The sequence below is a fragment of the Xenopus laevis genome, chromosome 6S (genome assembly GCF_017654675.1).
Source record: "Xenopus laevis strain J_2021 chromosome 6S, Xenopus_laevis_v10.1, whole genome shotgun sequence".
Taxonomy (NCBI): domain Eukaryota; kingdom Metazoa; phylum Chordata; class Amphibia; order Anura; family Pipidae; genus Xenopus; species Xenopus laevis.
The window spans coordinates 93,104,312-93,128,277 of NC_054382.1; the positions used below are offsets into that span (position 1 = coordinate 93,104,312).

The 23,966-nt window shown below is 41.6% G+C and overlaps 1 protein-coding gene across 5 annotated transcripts; it reads right to left on the reverse strand.

The window, feature by feature from the left end:
* Nucleotides 1-346: 346 nt before the first annotated feature.
* On the reverse strand, nucleotides 347-16,901 carry myl12b.S (myosin light chain 12B S homeolog). Of its 5 annotated transcripts, none has more exons than XM_018224198.2 (4): nucleotides 16,756-16,901; nucleotides 6,020-6,220; nucleotides 2,861-3,022; nucleotides 347-1,112 (listed from the first exon to the last, which is right to left on the reverse strand). In XM_018224198.2, exons 2-4 carry the CDS (start codon nucleotides 6,201-6,203, stop codon nucleotides 940-942), a joined length of 519 nt encoding a protein of 172 aa, XP_018079687.1. In that variant the 5' UTR covers nucleotides 6,204-6,220; nucleotides 16,756-16,901; the 3' UTR covers nucleotides 347-939. The 5 variants fall into 5 exon arrangements, with proteins under 5 accessions (XP_018079687.1, XP_018079689.1, XP_018079686.1 ...); XM_018224200.2 differs by lacking the exon at nucleotides 16,756-16,901 and adding an exon at nucleotides 16,280-16,376; XM_018224197.2 differs by lacking the exon at nucleotides 16,756-16,901 and adding an exon at nucleotides 15,502-15,659.
* Nucleotides 16,902-23,966: the final 7,065 nt, after the last annotated feature.

Sequence of the window (23,966 nt, forward strand, 5' to 3'; positions counted from 1 at the left end):
TTCCTGCGTCTCTCTCCCTGCTCACTTATAGCTCTGGGCTCAGATTGCAGCAGAGAAGGGTGGGGGGGGAAGAGGAGCAAATTGAGCATGCTCAAGCCCAAGCCCTGGAGGTTTAAGCTGAAAACAGGAAGTCTGATACAGAAGCCCATGTGTACACAATAGAAGGAAAGAAATGCTGTGTTTCTTTTTGACTCAGAGCAGCATTACTTTGAGGGTTTACTGGTATATTTAGGTGGGCATTTCTGATAAAGCTTTCTTAGTTTTAACTTTTCCTTCTCTTTTAAACTAGACATCAGTTTGATGAATCAGGAACCAGCCAAATAAAATGACATATGACACAGTATAATTAGAAAAAAAAAACCTTTTATTCACTTTATAAAAATGCCGATATTGATTTAAAACGGTGTTCTCTTAACATTTAGCTCTTAATCATGCCAGTACGGTTAGCCAATATGAATACTTTATGGGGACCTCTACTCCTCCAGTGAGAAGGCAGCAAGAAACCTTGCCAGGAGATGAAGAATTCATGTGCAGTGTATAGTGCTAATAGCCTCAGCTCGATGTTTAGGAGAAACAAGCCCCAGGCTCTAGCATATAGGAACAGACAAGAAGCTCGTTGGCACTTTAGAAGTTTTAGCTGGGATGTGCCACAAGCAGCTTTAAATGAGAAGAATAAACAAATCTAAAGGAGCCAACCCCCATACTAAACACGGCCTATAGTAAACACCAAATTCCAAATCTTATTACAAAATTGTTACATTGCACTTTTTGTTTTCCAGTTTGGTTACATAGGTGGCCGAGTGCCAAAAGGGCCTGGTTCAGATCCATAAATACACAGAAAAGAAAAGATCTAGAGCTAAATGCATGCAAGGAGTTCTATGAGGAGGAGAGATGTGAGGATGAGAGCAGTGCAGTTGTTCTTACAGCGGCACTTCCAGCTTAATCATCCTTGTCTTTAGCTCCATGTTTCAAGATGCGGGTGAATTCGTTGTAATTGAAATTGCCCTTCTTATCGATTGGGGCCTCTCTGAAGAGCTCATCCACTTCCTCATCTGTAAATCGGTCACCCATTGTTGTCAGCAATTCCCTCAGATTATCCTCCTGGATAAAACCTATGAATATAATTTTTATATATATTTCAGCAAAAGGAATATCGGATTTTCCCTTCTATCAGACAATTTATAAACATACTCCTTGCACCCACTGGCTCCACTTCTTTTACTATTGTACCGATGGCCTATGTACAATCCATTCCTTTGTGGAGTCAGGAGTAAATATTGGCACCCCATACTGCAGGCAAACGTCTGTTGTGATGGCCATTAAGAAAACAAACCATTTGCCTCCTTTTAATAAATGGAGGGTTAGTTAGGCAGAAATGTAATGTATAAAGGCTGGAGTGACTGGATGTCTAACATAACAGAACAGAACACTAATTCCTGCTTTTCAGCTCTCTAACTCTGAGTTAGTCAGCGACTTGAAGGGGGGCCACATGGGACATATCTGTTCAGTGAGTTTGTAATTGAGTTTTTAAAACGCATGCCAAACAGATGGTCACTTCATGCTCAAGAATGGCAGCTCTGCACTAATATGTTTTTGTGGAGTTCCACTTTAACAAGACAAAAAAATATTACTTAAGCTTTTTGAAAAGTAAACAATGAAACTTTGCAATATACATCAATTAAAACTATGCAGACTTTTCATGATTTTTAATGGTTCAATGGAACAGTTCCCTAAGCCTAGCCCCCTGCTCTCCTGCTGATCTGTCTGACTACTTTGCTGAGCTGGCTGACTACTATTACTTTGTATCAACAGCCATCTGTCCTTAGCCTACATCCTCCAAACCCCACAATTCCCTAAACACATTATTTCAATAAGGAACAGAACATCATGGTGCAATGCATTGTGGGTTATGTAGTTCCTGCATGTTGTCTGTAAGCCGTGGAGAAGTTGTTCCAATTTACCAGGTTTTCAAATGATGCAGAAAGAGAAGAACTGTTAAGCTGCTGGATTTCCGCATAGAAATGGCATCTATTCATACTTTTTGAAGAAACGGGTATATTATGGGTTTCTGTACTATGTGGGCCTCTTTATCAAATTTTGCTGGGTGCTACAGTAGAAGCCCATTTTCAGGGGTTCAGAAAAAAATAAGGGAAAACTTAAAAGCAGGGAAATTATACAAAATATATTGGTGGGACTGTAAAGAATGGTAAAATGAGGGTAAAATTGAAGTTTTACTGTATTCCCTTTTTAATGCCGCCTATTGTAATTTCATTTTAAATATGTATAAAAACAACCAGTTAATAACCTAGATAAAAACTGTAAAACACATAAGAATTTGATCTCAACGCGATTTAGTTTAAAATTTAATAAAAAGAAAATAGGTTAGCAGACAAGTGTTAAAGGAACAGTAACATCAAAAAATTGCGTTTTAAAGTAATAAAAATATAATGCAGTGTTGCCCTGCACTGGTAAAACTGCTGTGTTTGCTTCAGAAACACTACTATTGTTTAATAATAAGCTGCTGTGTAGCAATGGGGGCAGCCATTCAAAGGAGAAAAGGCTCACGTTACACAGCAGATAAGCTCTGTAAAACATAATGGTGTTTTCTGTTATCCACTATTTAACCTTTTTTCCATTTTCGCCATGGCTACACAGCAGCTTGTTTATATGAACTATAGTAGTGTTTCTAAAGCAAACACATGAGTTGTACCAGGGCAGGGCAACACTGCATTATATTGACACTACTTTAAAACACTTTAATCTTTTGGTGTTCCTTTAAGAGGCCTGATACTGAAGGATAAACGTGGATGAGAGAAATGAAGAGTAAGGAGGGAAGAAAGTGCTGTATGCATACACTCACCTATTCCTTCTTCATCAAAGCATGCAAATGCGTTCCTAATGACATCCTCAGGGTCGGTCCCATTCAGCTTTTCACCAAACATGGTAAGGAACATGGTGAAGTTAATAGGGCCGGGAGCTTCATTCATCATGGCATCTAAATAATCGTCTGTGGGGTTTTTCCCTTTATCACAGAAAGAAAGGCAGAATAACAAATCAATACAGCTGCTATTGATGGGAACACAAATGTTCATACAAGTACTAGGGCTTCAGAGACACAAACGGAATGACAACGGCTGCATCATTTCCACAGTGGGCATCTTACAGGATGAAAACGGTCGGTTTTGCATGCTAGGTGCACTGCGCCCTTAAAGAAGAACTAAAGTTTAACTAAAGAAGTAGGTAGAAATGTTGTACATTATGTTTTGGACCAGCCAAAGGCAACCACAGCCCTTTAGCAGGGAAGATCTGTGTTTCCAAAGATGCCCCAGTAGCTCTCCATCTTCTTTTCTGATTCACTGCACATGCTCTGTGCTGCTGTCACTTACTGAGCTTAGGTACTGACTCACAATATACTGTACACATAGAATAGAAATGTCACAATATAAGGTAATTAATACAGATAATTACTACATGGCAGCACAGAAACCAGTACAATTAGCATCAGAATTTAATAATCAGCCCTGTAGCATCATCTTATATTACAGGCCAACCTCATTTTCTGCTTGATAATAAGTGACGAGCCCTAAGCTTAGCTTCTCAACAGCTGCTCAGAGCCCACTGAGCATGTGAGTGTCACAGACACTTTCCAAGATGGTGACCCCCTGTGACAAGTTTGAAGTCCTGGATCATTGCTGATATTGAGAAGCTAAAACTTTAGGCTGGTGCAATTAGTTCAGTATATGAAACATGCCATTTTTACATATTCATTTTTAGAGTTTAGTTCTTTAAATCGAAAGAAAGATCAAGAGGCAAAATGGCACAGAAAGTCGCATTATATAGTGCTAGCACATCGGTGGCCTCTACACCAATAAATGCATCCTGTATTAAATTTTCATTGGACAGTTTCTTTTGCATGTTATGGATTCTTAAATGTATATTTACGAGTGGATATTTCTTCTGTGTTTACATGGACTGAAGAATTCCACATGCCAAATTAATGATAAAAAGCTGCACGGAGAGGAAGATTCATTAAGCAACACATTCTAGGCAGACACCAGGGCAACACAGAACAGGAGTCATTGCAGAACAGATACACACCAGAAGGCTGCGTACCAACAACAACTGGCCATTTAACACTTTTATTCTACGTTTTTTTTTTAACGACTTATTACGATTTTGTTTACCGTTATCATATTTAATATGCTGTGATGGCTTTTAAACCTTTTCATTCAACAGCAGGAAGTGATAAAAATCTAATGTTGAGATATACATGGACAATTCTAATAAATTAGTGACAGTAAATCAGCATGTGTGTGGCCAGTGATCATTTGTAAACACGTAGAAAATTAATCTTATTAAGCAGAACATACTTTTATTTAACATGATTTGTCAAAATGGCACTTTTCTAAATCAGGGAAGATATAAAAAAAAAAGAAAGCAAAAAAAAAACATGTCCCACTTAAAGGAGAAGTAAACCCTTGCTACTAAAATCCCCTACCCTACATAGACCCCCCCCCCCCGCCCGGCCTAGGTGGTATCTTTGCTAAATGCCCCTAACTCTTTACTTACCCCTCGGTGCAGATTCAGGGCATCAGAGTTCACGGCAGACATCTTTTCTCTTCAGTAATCTTCGGCAAGTAAGTGACATATCGGCACATGCACAGTTGGAGCAATTTTCTGTTTTGACACAACTGCGCATATGCCGAAAGTCACGGAAATTGCCGCAGCGTGGAAGAAAATCCGAAGATTACAGAAGTGGCTGAAGATGGTGCCAGTGAACTCCACTGGACAGTATTTGCACCGAGGGGTAAGGAAATAGTTAGGGGCATTTAGCAAAGGTACCACCTAGGCTGGGGGGGAGCAGGGAGGGTCTATGTAGGGTAGGGGATTTTAGTAGCATTGGTTTGTTTCTTCTTCAAAGGTGTTGTTCACCTTTAAAAGAACTTTTAGTATGATGTAGAGAGTGATATTCTGAGACAATTTGCAATTGGTTTTTATTTGTGTTTTTAGCTTTTTATTCAGCAGTAGTTCTCCCATACCTCCCAACATTTTGGAAAGAAAATTTGCAATTGGTCTTCATTATTTATATTTTATAGTTTTGGAGTTATTTGCCTTTTTCTGCTGACTCTTTCCTGCTTTCAGATGGGGGGGGTCACTGACCCCATCTAAAAACAATTGCTCTGTAAAGCCACAAATGTATTGTTATTGCTACTTTATATTACTCATCTTTCTATTCAGGCCTCTCCTATTCATAGTCCAGTCTCTTATTCTAATTAATACATGGACCTTAGCAACCAGATTGCTGAAATTGCAAACTGGAGAACCCAATCTCCCAACTGTCACGTTTTTAGAGGAACGGTCCCCTCTTTTGACAGCTGTACCCGCAGTCCCTCGTTTGTACTGGAAAGTCCTGAATTTCTCTGCACCGAACAGCCAGAAAAAGAAACAATGTTTCTAACTTAATTGGCTTTTGGCAGAGAGCCCAGAACAGCCACAGCATCAGATAAGATACTTTTGTAACAATTTTGATATAAGCAAATAAGTAATTGTAACAATATAAGATAACAGGTCCATTGGGAGAAGTTAGACTCAGCTTAAAGGGTAATTCACCTTCATTAGCAAAACTGTAATAACTGAAAAAAAAAAAACAGAAATATGTTCAAACTTTCATAACTTGACAAATTTTGTAAATTGAACATGGTAATTAGGGGGTGTGGCCACAAAAATGGGCATGGTCAAAAATTTCCGTGCACCAACTTTTTGGTCCCTATTTTATTTCCAAAATGTTGGGAGGTATGGTAATGTAAAAATGGTAAAATCATCAGGCAAATACGCTTATGGCAAAATTATAAAAAGCATTCAAAGACAATGTTATAAGTAAAGGTTTCTGGTGTCAGTATCTCTTTAAGAGAAACCCATAATTGTAAATACTGAATTGTGCCCCAAAAATGACATTTCAGAATCAGTGGATCTATAGCACCAGAATATCAAAAAGCCGAGTGTATGAAACATTACATACCAAGAGAGGCAAGCATGTCATGCAGATCTTCTTTATCAATAAAGCCGTCACGGTTCTGATCAATCATATTAAATGCCTCCTTGAACTCCTGGATCTGGGACTGGTCAAACATAGCGAATACATTGGAAGTTGCACGCTGGGGGCGCTTTTTGGTGGTCTTGGTCTTTGCTCTTTTGCTGGACATTTTGGCGGCGGGTTAATCTAAAAATAAAAATATGACAGTTACGAATCAAAAAAAAAGGTAAGAACACATTCATTTGGACAGGGGTCTTCTAATATAAGCTTTAGTATGTGCCAAAGTGAATAAAATCTGTAGACACAAGATACACTGCCACAATCTTTTAGCAAAAGTGCTCCAGGTATCACAACGCCTGAAGGAAACAAGAAGACAAACAAACAAAACAAGCAGTTGCATAACATACACAAAGTTTTTGCTGGAGGAAATGAGCTAAATCTCCTTTGCGACTTCACTTTCAGTGTCCTGCTCACCAACTGACAATTATAAGCCAGATCTGATCTACAAATAGGCTTAGCCGGGTCCGAACTGAGGCGGTGACTTTCTCTGCACAGAATGTAACACTCAAATAAAACCATGTTCTATATAAAAACATGAAGTCATCCTGGAAACAATTAGGCACATTCACTCTGCTGTAACACTGCAAAATCCTGGACTGAACCATAAAGGAAATCATACAGAGTACATGACTCAATAGAATTCTGTAGCACACCGTCTTATTGGCACCATTAGGAACTTCAGCAACTAATAGGGTTGCCACCCGGCCGGTATTTTACCAGCCTAGCCAGTAAAACACCTGCCAAGGTCAGGGCCAGTATTACAAATTTACCGGCAATCTAGTTGCCGGTAATTTGTAATAACCTTAAAAAAAGGCCTTGGCCCGCCCCCAATTCGCTCAGAACAGCCTATTGCGCGTGTTGCTCCGCTCGCTTTTGCGGCACATTGCATGGCTCCACCCCCTTTTCATCACGGACCGCCCCTTTTGTTCCAGACCCCCCCCCACAGGCAGATAACTGATCTTTCTGTTATTTGAATCTTCATGCCTTAAGTCTACTAGAAAATCATGTAAACATTAAATAAACCCAATAGGCTGGTTTTGCTTCCAATAAGGATTAATTATTAGTGATGGACCGAATCCACTATTTTGGATTCGGCCGTACCACCGAATCCTTCAGAAAAGATTCGGCCGAATACCGAACCGAATCCGAGGGGAAAATGTTTTTTTTATTTCCTTTGTTTTGTGACAACAAGTCATGCAATTTCCCTCCCGCCCCTAATTTGCATATACAAATTAGGATTTGGATTCGGTTTAGCCTAGCAGAAAGATTCGGCCTGGATTCGGTGCATCCCTGTTAATTATATCTTACTTTGGATCAAGTAAAAGGCACTGTTTTATTATAACAGAGAAAAAGGAAATCATTTTTAAAAAATGTGGATTTGCCTAAAATGGAGTCTTATGGAGATGGGCTTTCTGTAATTTGGAGCTTTCATAATAACAGATCCCATACCTGTATTAGATTTATTATATGGAGGGTTTGGACCTTTTTGAGTCTTTATGCAGTGTAGAATGCCATGGCCAAAATCTGCCTGAAATCATCTTCTATTGTTTCTTGCACTACAAAATACTTCAATTTCCAAATTTCTGGTCCTTCAAAGCATTTGTGGAAAGGGTATCATGTAGTTAACTGAATTATCAGTCCAATGATACCCCCCCTCTCCCCGTATGAGCTTCTCATTCATAAACCTGGAACTCAAACCACAGTTGAGATATAGTGCCTTGTTTATACAGAGCTCATTATCTCATTTAAAGAAACTTTCCTTACTGGGGGGGGGGGGGTAAGGTAAAATAAAGGTAGAATAAGTTAAAAGCACCATTAAAAAAAATGAGCAGTACAGAGCAGTGCAGAAGAGAAGTTTTGCAGTGTGGTGGAGGAGGGGAGGATTGTTATTGTATAGTTACATACCTACAGAAGTAATAGCCTTCTCCACGAGGAAGTGGAGTTTTTTTTAAAACAATATATTTTACTGGTTTATATCGGTAATTTTGTGATTAATCAAAAGCAGATCTCAAAGTAGAGATCGAAGCACAAAACTAGGGGTGTTACTTACACTTTAAAAGGATTCTGTCATGTATAGTGTAGTTTTCATTTCATTTTACACACCATGTAAAATTCCTGAACCAGCGAGTGTATTTTCTTAGTTGTAATATTGGTGTGTAGGCAGCCATCTCAGGTCATTTTGCCTGGTCATGTGCTTTCAGAAAGAGCCAGCACTTCAGGATGGAACTGCTTTCAGGCAGGCTGTTGTTTCTCCTACTCAATGTAACTGAAAGAGTCGCAGTGGGACATAGATTTTTACTATTGAGTGCTGTTCTTATATCTACAAGGTAGCTATTACCTGGTTATTTTCCCATGTTCTGCTGATGGGCAGCTGGGGGGGGGAAGAGGGGGGGCGATATCACTCCAACTTGCAGTAAAACTGAAGTTTATCGGAGCACAAATCACATGACCGGGGGCAGCTGGGAAACTGACAATATGTCTAGCCCCATGTCAGATTCAAAATTAAATATAAAAACAAACAGTTAACTCTTTTGAAAAATGGATTTCAGTGCAGACGTCTGCTGGAGCAACACTATTAACTGATGTGTTTCCCATGGCAATGTCCCTTTAAGGGCTGGGACACACTGGGCGATTTGGGGAGATTTAGTCGCCTGGCGACTAATCGCAGCGACTTTTCTCCCCGAATGCCTCCCCTCGCTCTGCGCCTGGCTAAAATGAAAAATCGCCTGCGCTAATCACACGCGGTGATTCGTTTTCCGAAGTCGCCCGAAGTTGCCTCACGAGGAAACTTCGGGCGACTTCGGAAAACGAATCGCCGCGTGTGATTAGCGCAGGCGATTTTTCATTTTAGCCAGGCGCAGAGCGAGGGGAGGCATTCGGGGAAGATTGGTCGCGGAAAGTCGCGGCGATTAGTCGCCAGGCGACTAAATCTCCCCAGTGTGTCCCAGCCCTAAGAATACACATGTATTTTCTCCCCCTGAGCATAAAGGCCGACCCAATAATTTTCACAGTGGCAGGTAAAACATTGGCCTGTCAGTGTTCACAGTGTGGATTTCTGCCCACAAGGAGACGTTAGTGGATGGGACTTTTCTTTGCACAAGATGATCAGACGGCTTAATGGTAACCTAAAGCTAATGAATCAGACATGCAGACAGTCTGTTGAGTGAATGAAGCTTAAGAGATCAGTCACTCACAATCCTGTTCCAGTTAAGCAACACAGGTTACAGGTTCTTCCTAATATAGCGATAAATAGTGGCCAGAATACCTTCTTCCAATAATTTACTGGATATTTATATACAAAAAATAACACTACTATACGAATAAACACTACTAACATAGTCCTGCTTTAAACCCTTTGCTATTAGGCAAATGTCATTTTCCTAATATTTTGCCGCAGTTCAGGAATTAGACATAGCGGTAACGGACTTTAATCAGAGTAGGTGTGCTGGTTCCTAAGCGCTGTTGGTCCTTTAACATATACATAAATAAGAGGAGCCGAGATTCAGGCGCACACACTCTCCAATGGCTGAATTAGCAGCCTACAATGCTGTATAATGTTAGCTTTCTTAATATGCATAAAGTAACCACATGAATAAAATGACAGATATTATAATTATAACTAGTAGGGATGCACAGAATCCAGGATTCGGTTCGGGATTCGACCTTTTTAAGCAGGATTCAGCCGAATCCTTGTGCCTGGCAAAATCAAATACAAATCCTAATTTGCATATGTAAATTAGGGGCGGGTAGGAAAATAACGTGAATTTTTTGTCACAAAAGAAGAATCTTTTCCACTTTTCCCTTTTCTGCCCCTAATTTGCATATGCAGTATAGGATTCATATTCGGTTCGGTAATCGGCCGAATCTCTCACTACGGATTCGGCCGAATCTCTCACTACGGATTCGGCCGAATCTCTCACTACGGATTCGGCCGAATCTCTCACTACGGATTCGGCCGAATCTCTCACTACGGATTCGGCCGAATCTCTCACTACGGATTCGGCCGAATCTCTCACTACGGATTCGGCCGAATCTCTCACTACGGATTCGGCCGAATCTCTCACTACGGATTCGGCCGAATCTCTCACTACGGATTCGGCCGAATCTCTCACTACGGATTCGGCCGAATCTCTCACTACGGATTCGGCCGAATCTCTCACTACGGATTCGGCCGAATCTCTCACTACGGATTCGGCCGAATCTCTCACTACGGATTCGGCCGAATCTCTCACTACGGATTCGGCCGAATCTCTCACTACGGATTCGGCCGAATCTCTCACTACGGATTCGGGGACTCAGCCGAATCCCAAATAGTGGATTCGGCCAGTATTATGCCTTTTTCAGCAGGATTTTGATATACATATGCAAATTAGGATTCGGATTGGTATACGGCCGAATCTTTTGCAAAGGATTCGGGGGTTCAGCCGAATCCAAAACAATGGATTCAGTGCATCTCTAATTATAACCTGTATTTTTGTGGAAGCAAATATATTTCCAAAAATATTAACAATATCACGACTGCCCAGATTACAATACACAGAATGTGCATTGCTGCATACCTCAACATACCTGCGCTCAGAGAAGGGTTTTATTAGTGTTTGTTGTAAAAAGCCAAAGAGAACAATTGAAATCATTGGCCCAGGGATTGGGGACTGAAGGAAATGATGCACTTTTGGAACCTTTAAGATAAGAGAATGCATGGCTGGATACAATTATTGCCAGATGAAGATCAGTTCCTGCAGGAGGATGTTTCAGTTTGGAAGGAATGTAACCCCTAAGCCAACATGAAACTCTTCATACGCAATTAACAGATCACCGTAATACTAACACAATACGAAAACATGTCAATGCAATACAAATAGGGCTACACTGCTGTTTTGTATTCAAGTCCAAGATAAAATGTCAATTTCCAATCCATATAATTTTTTAACTTTTTTGCTACGAAGACTACGAGAATTTGATTGACATAACGCTAATGTCCCGCAATTCATCTTAGCAACTTGGGCATTAAAGGAGAAGGAAAGCTACCGAAGCAGTTTATTGCCAAAAGATAAGCCACAAAAGTTCAAGCTATAACACATTTATTCTGTAGAATGCTTTACCATACCGGAGTAACCTGCTCTAGAAACGCTCTGTTTGTTTAGGATAGCAGCTGTCATATTAGCTTGATGTGACATCACTTCCTGCCAGAGTCTCTTCCTGCTCACTTGTAGCTCTGGGCTACAGCAGGGAGAGGAGGAGGGAGGGGGAGAGAGGAGCAAACTGAGCATGCTCAAGCCCTAGCTCTGGTGGTTTATGCTGAAAACAGGAAGTCTGATACAGAAGCCCATGAGTACACAATAGAAGGAAAGAAATGCTGTGTTTCTTTTGACAGAGGACTCAAGAGCAGCATTACTTTGAGGGTTTACTGGTGTATTTATATAAACCTTTCTGATAAAGCTATTTACTAGACTAGTATCCCAAAGCAGCCAAAGCTCTGTCCAGTGTTTCTTAGAGAGACAAACTAGGGCAACAACCATGACCAAATAGATGCAAATGGTACAGAAAGAAAGCTATTCAAGGTAATGTATAGCCTGTAATTTTTAGGATGATATAAAATAAATTAACTGTGGCATAATTTCACGTAAGTCTATGGATGTAAGGCTATTACTATTAATTAATACATATAGATATGGCCACCAGGCCAGAATACTCTATTGACGAGTTTGCTGGTGGCATAGAATGTAAAGAATGTCATTAAATAGAGAAGTGTATAGACATCTGCTTGGCCCACATGCTAAGCCATCAACTAAAGCAAGTTCAAAACTAACTAAGCAGAATAATATCTCAATCTATCAGCCCTGTTACTGGCCTTCCTGCGCCAGGGCCACAGCCTGTTTTGGCAACCACAGTGACATTCATTTAGCAAACTGAGCATTTAACTTCATAGTTTGTTTATTCACAAATGGCACACTTCTGGATTACAAAAAGGATCCTGGATTGGTCTTGTTAATGACTCACATGTTGTCTCAAAACAGCAGTTAGTACAGGGAGGGCTGGAGATCTATGCACTCAAGAGAAACCTTAGTCAGCCAAATAATTAATCATGTGGATTCATCATAGACATGAGTGAGATGGATGTATATTTCATATATTACTTGTTTTCATTGAATGTGTCCTGCCATAGCAGATACTGGTCTGTTGAAAGAAAAATGGGGGCCTCTATTACGGCTTACTGAAACCCAACACCGGTAAATATACAAATCTAAACAAACATACCTTTAGTCTAAAGCTGGCCACAGACACAAAGATCCGATCGTACGAATCATCGTACAATCGGACTTTCCCATCTCCCGACCTGCCACTAACCATTCAGATCAAATAAAGTAGAAAAGAACAGATCAGCCGATGTTCTGCCCCTGACAGCAATCGTACGAAAGTTATGTCCGACCAAAGCTGGTGACAGTCTCCCTCTGAAAATCATATGATCGGCAATACACGCAGAGATATTATCGGCAGCCGACAGAAATCTTTTAACCTGTCCGATCGACCAAACAACCGATCTCCGCCGGACGGAAAATGACGGGACTCTCCACACACAGTCCGAAAATCGTACGAATCAGATCTTTGCGACTTGATAAAGGGCCAATGCCCGAAACATGTTGTGGAGCACTTTTCCCCAATAAAAGCACTTTGCAGTCATAGTTACTGCCTTGGATTTGTCCTGCTTTCTACTATAGCACTGACTGGATCTTTGCGTCTATGGCCATCTTAAGGGTCAGGGCACACTCTCAGATTCAGGGAGATTAGTTGCCCGGTGACAAATCTCCCCTTCTTCGGGGCAACTAATCTCCCCAAACTGCGTCCCACTGGCTAGAATGTAGATTGCTGGCGGGATGGCACTCGGAGCGCCTCGTTTTCCAAAGTTTCCTCGGTTGGCAACTTCGGGCGACTTTGGATAACGAAGATTTGTTGCCAGGGCGACTGATCTCCCTGAATCTGAGCGTGTGCCCTGACCCTAAAGGCACATGGGGCATATTTTACAACACAACCAAAAACCACTGCCATTTACTGTAATGTGAACTTCCTTAAAGCACCAATAGTGGTGTATATTCACCTGGAGAAAAATAACAAAACAAAAAAACCAGTCCAACACGCTTGGCTGTTGTACGCCAGTAAAGGCACATTCAGACAGACTGCACTACAATCAGCAAAAGCAGAAATGCAGCCTTTGTGCCTTTAGCCCCGGCCATAAAACGAGTTCATCCTCACAGGAAGTATCAACTGACAGGATAATTGTAAAATATGTTTATGTTTGAAAGTTTATGTAAACCAGCCAGACAACTACTGTAAGAATCCATCCAAATAGTTTGCTTTTTTTCTTTTTTAAAGGGAAGGGCAGAGATGATGTAATGAGGTGGGAAACATAATCAGCACTTAAAATGAACACACGTATGAGCTTATTATTACTCATATGACGGCAGGATCATTATAAAAGAAGCACCAATAGGACCGCCCTGATTCAGGTAATTAACAGCATTAAGATGTTTTAAAATACTGGGCATACATGCCATTAATTTAGATCACCCTGGATGCCCCAGTTGTTTATGATAACTGCCACCATGCTCAGTTGTAAGGGAAAAAGATGTTTCAAATTAACTTACAGTATGATATATCCAGTGACAAACCTCACAATGCCCTTCTGACTGAAAGGATAAGTAAACCTTTAAAATAAGTGAATGTAAAATTCATGCGAGTGCTATTCTAAGCACTTCTGTAATTAACTTTATTTATTTTCTTTTTATTCCAAGATATTAAGGGATACATGTGCTGTTAATATGAATGAATTGTTACAACAGCGCCACCTGCTGGTCATTTTCGCACCAGTCTGACCACCAAGTAGTCAAGGAAGTTGTCAGGTGGAAGAAAGAGGCTGCTCTGATGTTCTTCTGCTTAGGAAAGATGTGAGAAAGGTTTCTATTTTTTATCCTAAGCAGAAGAACATCAGAGCAGCCTCTTTCTTTCTCCTGACAACTTCCTTTACTACTTGCTGGTCAGACTGGTGCGAAAATGACCAGCAGGTGGCCCTGTTGTAACAAAATGCATTCATATTAACAGTACATGTATCCCTTAATATCTTGGAATAAAAAGAAAATAAATAATGAATGTAAATTACAAAAGATGCCTAGAATAGCACTCTCGTCAATTTTACACTTGTTTTAAAGGATTACGTATCCTTTAATACAAGCAAATCCCACCAATATTGTTTCAACATCTAGTGGAAAGCCTTCCCAGAAGCACAGAGAATTTTTTACGGCACAGGGAGTACCAACGTCATATCACTAAGTTATATAAGTAACACAGAATAATATGGAAAACCAACTGCAATGACTCTCTGAATGTCGGTGTTATATATGATATTGAAGTTAAATTCAAGTATGAACATTTCCTTTTCCTGTCTGTCTAAACCATAAGTCAGTAGCTGTACTGTTTCTTTAATGCTCTGAAAGTGGCATCAGGGCTCTTAACCCCTTGTTTGCTAGAAGCATTGCAGACTCACAACCAAGGGGAAGATAAGAGGCAGTGCCCATATGGCTTAGACTGGCCGTGTAGCGACTGCAGCTGCCATACAGGAAACACACAGTGTGTGTTCAGGAAGAAGGCTCCGAATACAATCACTCCCCCACCTTTTCTTCTACTAAATGTATAAAGCCAGGAATGGGGGGGGGGGGTGAAGAAGAGAGGGGGATAGAACCTAACAAGAGGAAGGGTGAGATATAAACAGTTAAGAAAGGTGTAAAGCCAGGAACACGAGCATATTGTGCCACTGAGGAATCTGGAATCTCTACTGACACTACAACAACAAATAGGTGTGTCTCAGACAGAAAGGCTTCTATAAGATAAAACAGCCGTGCCGTAAAGAGAGGACACCAGGTGCAATTTGCAATCATAGGGTTGCCATCTGGCCGGTAAAAATGATGGCTGATCCCAATGTTATTAATAGGGAAAAAAAGATAAATATATAGAAAGGGCGGTATTTTTTCCCCAGAAAAGGAGACAAGTCTAGGTGTAAACCTCAAACACAGCAGCTAAAGTTCCAGGGGGAGGGGGGAGTTGCCTGAGACCCGAGGCCCAGAGACCGAGAAACAGTGAAATCGATGTTTGGCAAAGAGAACACACAGGCCGGACATTATACACCATCCCAGTGTCTGTTCCTCCCCCTCCATGCTCCTCTCACACAGCCTTTCCCTTGAGCGTCCCCTTTTTGAGCGTCCCCTTTTATTTAGCATTTCACTCCCCTCAGCCTTCCTCTCACCCAGCCTTCCCCTCACCCAGCCTTCAGCTCAGCAATTCACTCACAAGTCTTCCCTTCAGCGCACTAACTCTTCTCTCCTTCTCTAACGAGGGGTTACAGAGAGATCACTTACCGACCGGCGATAGAATAGAAATATCCGAGGTTGCTGGAAGCCCCTGACGCACAGACTGTTCCACCTCAATCCCCGGCCAACACCCCTTCACCGGGCACTCCCATTACACTCACTTCCGCATTACTTAACACAGGAAATGGTCCGGCAGAGGGAGACAGATGCACACGGGATTTGACAATACGTAGGTTAAACATTACAGCTTCGGTGTGTGTGTAATGAAGAAAGCCCTGCTACACTTATCTGGTGATTTATAATATGTAAAGTTAAAAGAGCCTCAGAAATGCTGCATATATAATATGCCTTAAATTTCAACCACCCCCCTTTCTGGAGTTAGTTTCGTCCAAGTCCAAAGTTAGTCGGCATACCGAGGCAGGCGACGTCACTGACGTATTGGTTACCATATGCCCTATTATGGAAATAGCTGGCTTCGAACGTACAACCCGGAAGGGGAAAGGCCAGTGAAAAGTGTGAGCGAAGTTGGAAACTCATAAGGGTTTTAACTCAGGGTCTAGGGGTCTGTTGTTACAGGGGCATACATTCTGGTCACGTGTCTGCGGGTCGCTTTTACTATTATTGCACAGTGAGGGGCCACCGGATCTGGAGTCAGCTGTTATTAGTGCATACATTTGTGCCCCCACACTGTTCCCCTACACAAAGTCTTTCCCATGCAGCGTTCCACTCAATCAGCCTCCCCCTTTACATAGGCTTCCCCTCCACAGTCTGTTTCACTCCCCTCAGCCGTCCTCTCATCCACCCTTCCCCTCAGAAATTCACTCACCAAGTCTCCTCAGAGCACTAAGTATTCTCTCATGCAGTCTTTCACTTCCCTCACCCTTCCAGAAGTTGTGCCCCTCCCCAGCCCTTCCAGCAGCAATGCTTCTCCCCCAGCCCTTCCAACAGCAATGCCTCTCCACCAGCCCTTCCAGCAGCAATGCCTCTCCCCAGCCCTTCCAACAGCAATGCCTCTCCCCAGCCCTTCCAGCAGCAATGCCTCTCCCCAGCCCTTCCAACAGCAATGCCTCTCCACCAGCCCTTCCAGCAGCAATGCCTCTCCCCAGCCCTTCCAACAGCAATGCCTCTCCCCAGCCCTTCCAACAGCAATGCCTCTCCCCAGCCCTTCCAACAGCAATGCCTCTCCCCAGCCCTTCCAACAGCAATGCCTCTCCCCAGCCCTTCCAGCAGCAATGCCTCTCCCCAGCCCTTCAGTCCTACCCCATACAAAGAGAACATGCATCAAGAAGAGGGAGAACTTACGCGCTGTAGTACAAATCCTCGCTGACTGCTCTGAAAATCTTCTGACTTCCTGGTTTTGTGTTCCAGCCGGAAGTCCTGTGAGGAGAAGCTATGTCGGGGGTGGGCATGTACTTCCATAGGTAAAGGGTTGGTCGCCCTATCGGCTTGCAAAAATGAATTGCACACCATGGAGGGGAGTTTTACTCAGGGCCGGTCCAAGGTAGTTTGGCACCTTAAACAAGGGTTCCGATCAGCAACCCCCCCACCCTAAACAAGGGTTCCGATCAGCAACCCCCCGCCGTCCTGCATTAGCATTTCCCACCTTACCATTATGGTTTTTTAATAAAAGAAAAAGCATTATTGAATGAAACTTTTCATTTATATAAATATTTAATGTTTACCAACAAAAATAAGGTACATCAAAAAATACTAAAGTTTTATCCTGGTAAACAAACAAAGTGCATCCTATCAATAACCAACGCGAAGAAAAGTTCTGAGGTAGGGTGACCAGATCTCTTGAAAATTCAGGGACAAACCTAATAAATACATGTTGCATTTAAATTAAATTGCAGTCGGTGCAGCCCTTGTAGCTGGATTTTCTAGAAGTGTCCCTGAATTTTCATGTGATCTGGTCCCCCTAGTCTGAGACCCAGACAAATGAAAGCAGTGTCACAAGGACGGCCTGATGATTTACAGTTAAGGTATACTGACTTCTTATAAACAGCATATAAACATAAAAAGTTGCTTATTAAAGCTTGTCAAAGCCAGCAGCCAATATCCAGCAATACTGCCCCAAGGTCCAAGCCCACCATCTGTACCTGTGCCAGCAGCCATTATGCATCAATATTGCCCCAAGTCCCCCCATCTGTACCTGTGCCAGCAGCCAACAATGAGTCCAGCCATACTGCTGCCCAAGCCCACACCCTCAACCGTACCTGTGCCAGCCCAGCAGCCATCAATATTTCCCCAGGCCCAAGCCCCCATGATCTGTACCTTGGCCAGTAGCAAACAATGAGCCCAGCCATACTACTGCTGCCCAAGCCCACGCCCCACCTGTACCTGTGCCATCCCAGCAGCCATAAATATTTCCAATTCCCCAGGCCAAAGCCCCCCATGATCAGTACTTGTGCCAGCAAGCGTCAGTCATATTCAGAGGAGTAATAAAAGAGCCCAGGCCCAGCACCAGCAGGACAGGTCTTCAGCGTGAGTTTCACCCTCTAGTGCCCACAGGTCCTCTCTGCTGCTGCCCGATCCGTTGCAATGATTGACGCCCAACGTATGGATGCATCACGCACCGCAGCCTACTGCACATTCACATCATCATGGAAGGCGCCAATTCACGCTCCAGGGAGGGGGAGCACCTTCACAATTTAAATCGGTTGAAACAAACCCCAGAGGGGGTTGAGGCATGCGAGTTTGAAAAAGTATAATGTCAATAATAAAGGCCAAACAAACTGAATAGTAAAAATGAAAAAAAAGATAGAAAAATTTCCTGAGAAGTGCGCCCCCCAGTGATTGTGCCCTAGGTGGTTGCCTACCCTGCCTACCCCTTGGTCCGGCCCTGGTTTTACTGGGGACTTTTTAGGTAAACGCAGGGTAAAATTGTAACATGTTGTAGGTAATGGGTGTTATATGGAGGGTGTAGTTTTTATTTTGTAATAAAATAATGATACTGGTCCTTTAACTGTGGCTCGATTTCATGTTTGTCTATGGATGTATGGCTGTTACTATTAATTAATACATATAGATATGAATACTCTATTGACAAGATTGCTGGTGGCATAGAATGTAAAGAATGTCATTAAAGAGAGAAGTGGATAGACATCTGCTTGGCCCACATGCTAAGCCATCAACTAAAGCAAGTTCAAAACTAACTAAGCAGAATAATATCTCAATCTATCAGCCCTGTTACTGGCCTTCCTGCGCGAGTGGCCACAGCCTGTTTTGGCAACCACAGTGACATTCATTTAGCAAACTGAGCATTTAACTTCATAGTTTGTTAATTCACAAATGGCACACTTCTGGATTACAAAAAGGATCCTGGATTGGTCTTGTTAATGACTCACATGTCTCAAAACAACATGTTGCCTCCCACCAACTAGAATTTAAATCGCTGGCGGGATGTCACTCGGAGCGCTTCGTTTTCCGAAGTTGCCTCAGGAGGTACCTCACCCTAGTTGTACGCCAGAACAGGCACATTCAGGCAGACTGCACTAGAATCAGCAAAAGCAGAAATACAGCGTTTGTGCCTTTAGCCTTATCTTAGCTATATTCAGCCCCAGCCATAAAATGAGTTCATCCACACAGGAAGTATCAACTGACAGGATAATTGCAAAACATGTTTATACTTGAAAGTTTCAAATGAGTATGTGAAAACTTTGTCACCAGCCAGACAACTTCATTAAGATTAATTAATAGCATTAAGATGTTTTAATATACTGGGCACATGTGGCATTACTTAACATAAGCAACTGTGGCACCCAGGGTGCTCTAACTGCCACCATGCTCAGTTGTAAGGAAACAGCAAATAAGGTGTGTCTCACACTGAACGTAATAGAGAATAGCTCCTATAAGCTAAAGCAGCCATGCCGTAAAGCGAGGGCACCTGGTGCAAACCTCAAACGTAGCACCAAAGAGTTCTAGGGGGGTTGTCTTAGATCCAAGGCCCAGAGACCGAGAAACAGTGAAAATGATGTTTGGTGAACAGGACACACAGGCTGGACATTATACACAATCACAGTGTTTGTAAAACTACAACTCTCACAAATAAATTCAGTGGTCCAGCAGCCCATACTGCAGATCTACTGTGAGACTAGACCTCTCTGCAGCACTGATAACCCATGAACTACAAAACTCAGCAGCAGCCTTTGTCAGTGGCAATTCTGCCCTATACATCTAGGCCAATTTCGAACAAGAGTAAGACTGGAAGTCTCCTTGCTGCCACTTTTATGGAAATTGCCGCTGAGATCTCACGTGACTTCAAAAGCACACCTGGAAAGGGAAGGGCCGGGCCAGAACGCCAGTGAAAAGTGTGAGTGAAGTTGGAAACTCAAAAGGGTTTTAGTAATTAGAGTCTAATTCTTAGCTGTTTAAAGGGTGGCACTCATCCGGAATTTAGGATGTAGCCAAACAGACATGTAATAAGATAGATATTAGTGGGAGCAGTCATAGGCTAATCTGGTAAGAAAAGGCTAGACCCTAGTGCAGAGGTCCCCAATCACCGGGCTGCGGACCTGTGCCGGGCATGGGCTTTGCCGAACAGGGCCTCCTTTGGTTTTGAGCAATCTATAATAGCTGCAAATACAATTAAAAAGGCCCCAATTACCTGCAATCTCAGCTCCCTGATGGGTCATCGCCATGACAACAGCTGTGCAAAGCCAAGATAACTTTCTACTGATCTCTTTTTGCTGCCCCTTGTAACTGGCCACTTACAGCCACCTGAGGCAAGGTTCTCACCTTCCCACATGGAAGGAGCGGCCCTGATCTGTGCCTCTGAAGATGCCCCAGTAGCTCCCCATCTTCTTTTCTGCTGATTCACTGCACATACTCTGTACTGCTGTCACTTACTGAGTTTAAGGACCCACTCACAATATATTGTACTGTATATACAGAATAGAAATGTCACAATATAAGGCTGATTAGTAATCACTATTGATAATTACTACATAGCAGTACATAAACCAGTGCAACTAGCATCAGAATTTAATAATCAGCCCCGTAGCATCATCTTTTATTACAGACCAACCTCATTTTTTGCTTGATAATTTGTGACGACCCCTAAGCTTAGCTTCTCAACAGCTGCTCAGAGCCCACTGAGCATTTGAGTGTCACAGACACTTTCCAAGATGGTGACTCCCTGTGACAAGTTTGAAGTCCTGGATTATTGCTGCTATTGAGAAGCTGACACTTATGACTGGTACAATAAGTTCAGTATATAAAATATGGCATTTTTAAGCAAGCCAAAATTAGAATACATTCTTTTCCCATTTCTAATGTTTGCCGTTATATAGAATAAAGAAACATTCTGCTATAATTTATAGCAGCCAAACAGATGATTTATTTTAAACAGTAGACCAGTGAATGCTACTTGCTGGTTGCTAGAACTGTATATTACCCTCTTAATGCTGTAAAATGGTCCCAGAAACAGTGTGTCAGAGAAGATTAAGGTTGCTTTTGTGACTCACACAACATCATAGATTTTCTTAAGCCCAGAACCTAAAATATCAGCACATTTTGACCACGAATGTAAAAATTCTTCTGGATAACAGAAAAACAGAAGTTAATTATATACGTTACATTCCTGAAATCCTAAGAACATAATCATCTGCTCGGAATTATAGTTCTTCATTATCATTGGATTTCCACCAGAGGGAGCCACTGCTAACTGAATTGCAAACACAAGTAGTATATTCAGTCCTAGGATAACTATGAAGAGGATGAAAAGCCTTTTTACAATATCAATTTTGTTTGAGTAAATTCTGTGGGTGAGATTATTTAGTTATCAAATGCAACAGATATGGTAACTCCCACTCCTAAAGAGCAACAAAAACAGGCAGATAAAATTTGGTGCTGTGGATTAGTTAAAAAAAGGTGAATGTAAACTTTAAAATATTTATAATGTAAGTATATTTCTCTTTTCTTTTTTTTGCACCAAGACTAAACTGCTGGGTTTTTTATTATTTTAAACATAGTACTGGTATTGGATTGTTTTATCTGGAATTGGGTTTTCTGAAAAAGGGATATTTTTCTTAATTTCTTAATAAAAAATGTACCTTAAATCTGCTAAAAATGATTTAAAAATGAAATTAAGGCAATTGGATTGTTTTGCTAACAATATGCATTCATGCAGCTTGATTGCCATAAAGTACATGGTATTTATTTTATTATTACTGCAAAATATGTTGGCGCTACAGTATATAAATACATGTTAATAATAATAAAAAATTATTTGCATAAAAGGAGCTGCTAGGTAATGGGTTTCTAGATAAGGGATCCCATACCTGTACAGTGTCCCCACTTCTGTGGCAAACAGGCAGCAGGGGCTGCTGTAAGATGCCATAGACCATCACTGTTTAGTGAGCTGGTGGGGGCTCTTTGGGCCTCTGTGTACCTGAAATGCCAGTGCCTATTTTGAAACCCAGTCTGGAGCTGGCCTGGAGGCTTGGGGAAGGTGGAAAAGGAAAAGAAATGGTACATTTTGAGCAGGTTCTGGGTAGATCAGGAGTTTTAGGGGGTGGGCCAGGGGCCGAACTTCACAGTTTTACAAAATTTTAATTTGTAATACCAGCCCTGGCCTTGACAGGTGGTTTACCAGCTAGGCCTGTAAAGGGGGACAAAGGGGTACAGGCCGTGATATAGGAGGGTGGTGTGATGACAAATGGGTGGGGTTATATCACATATGTCGTCTGGAGGCTTGTGCAAGGAGAAAATGGAAAAGAAATGGTACATTTTGAGCAGTTTCTGGGTGGATCAGGAGCTTAAGGGGGTGGGCCAGGGGCCGAATTTCACAGTATTACAAAATTTGTAATACCGCCCTGGCCTTGGCAGGTGGTTCACCAGCTAAGCCTGTAAAATGCTGGCCAGCTGGCAACCATTCTCCCTACCCAGCCTGTTGATTGTCAAGATATACATTTAATGTGCCAGCACTGAGCTGGTGGATGAGGTGTAGGGTGCTGGAGTGCTAGCGTCACAGGTGGAGAGGGTACTGGGCCCACTGCTGACTGCTGAAATAGCAAACTGTAGAGCTGCTGAAAAAAATCTAAATAACTCAAAAAACACAAATAATAAAAATGAAAACCTATGGCAAATTGTCTCACAATATCACTCTCTACGTCATATTACAAGCTCAACTCTTTAAATTAATAGTTTAACACTTCCAAGTTTTCTTTTGAGAATTTGAGGATGGTGTGGTTTACTAAGTAGAGCTGTCAAAATCAAACGTCTCCTACATTGGTATCTTGGCAGCTATTTATAAGGGACTGCTGCTCTATTGTGGATTTTATGGCTACAAAATACTATATCATAGTTGACAATTATCACTATTTTCTGTTTTGTAGCCATGACAAGTAGCTGCCATAAGTAGCTCTGTGTGTTTTCACCCTTATAGTACCTGAAAGTAGTCATGAACAGTTTCTTTTATACAGTAGGACAAAGACCATGTAAACAGACCTTTCTTGCCTGACTCAAAACAGACATCAGGATTAAATATGCATTTTTAAACAAAAACAGCTGCACATATCAAAACTTTCAGCCTCTGTTTTTTAATAGATAAAGTATATCAGTAATAGGACAAAAGAAACCTTGTCATTAAGATTTTTTAATCTTTTAAGTTGGATGTTTTTCTGGTGTAAAAAAAATTTGAATCTACTCTAATCTACATTTTCACTTTTGTGAATTCCCACTGTGCTCTAGTGGTATTTAGCTATACTTTAATGTTGATTAAATTTAATCACTGAGTTCAGTGTAACCTTTTAGGTAACTGATTAGTATAACTACAGAGCCAGAAGAACACATTACTAACCTGGTGCCAGATAGTATTAATAGATTTGTCCCTGTTCTGTCCCAGAGGACTCTCACTTGCTGTAATATCATTAGAATGTAGCCTTCCCTTAGGAAATCACAGAGAATATCTTAAAACAACTAAGTAAAATGCAATTCATAAGCAGGTGCCAATTAGTTTGACAGTCCTGTGAATATAATTTTTAACCATGGACCCAGGGCAAGCAATCCTATGCTAAAAATATACTGGCCCTGGATACTTTTCCTTAAGGTTCATGCCACCATCTTCACTGATTTCACAGGAATTCCTTAATGTACCCGGGTGCATTTGCAGTAACATTAAAAATCAGTGCATGATATAGAGGCCCATAAATCTTTGGACAGAGACAACTTTTTTCTAATTTTGGTTCTGTATATTACCACAATGAATTTTAAATGAAGCAGCTCAGATGCAGTTGAACCACAGACTTTCAGCTTTAATTCAGTGGATTGAACAAAAAGATTGCATAAAAATGTGAGGAACTAAAGCCTTTTTTTAACACAATCACTTCAAATTTAAAAACTGAAAAGAAAGTCTTCATTTCTAATACTTGGTTGAAACCCCTTTGCTGGCAATGACAGCCTGAAGTCTTGAACTCATGGACATCACCAGATTGTGGGTTTCCTCTTTGTTAATGCTCTGCCAGGCCTTTACTGCAGCGGCTTTCAGTTGCTGTTTGTTTGTGGGCCTTTCT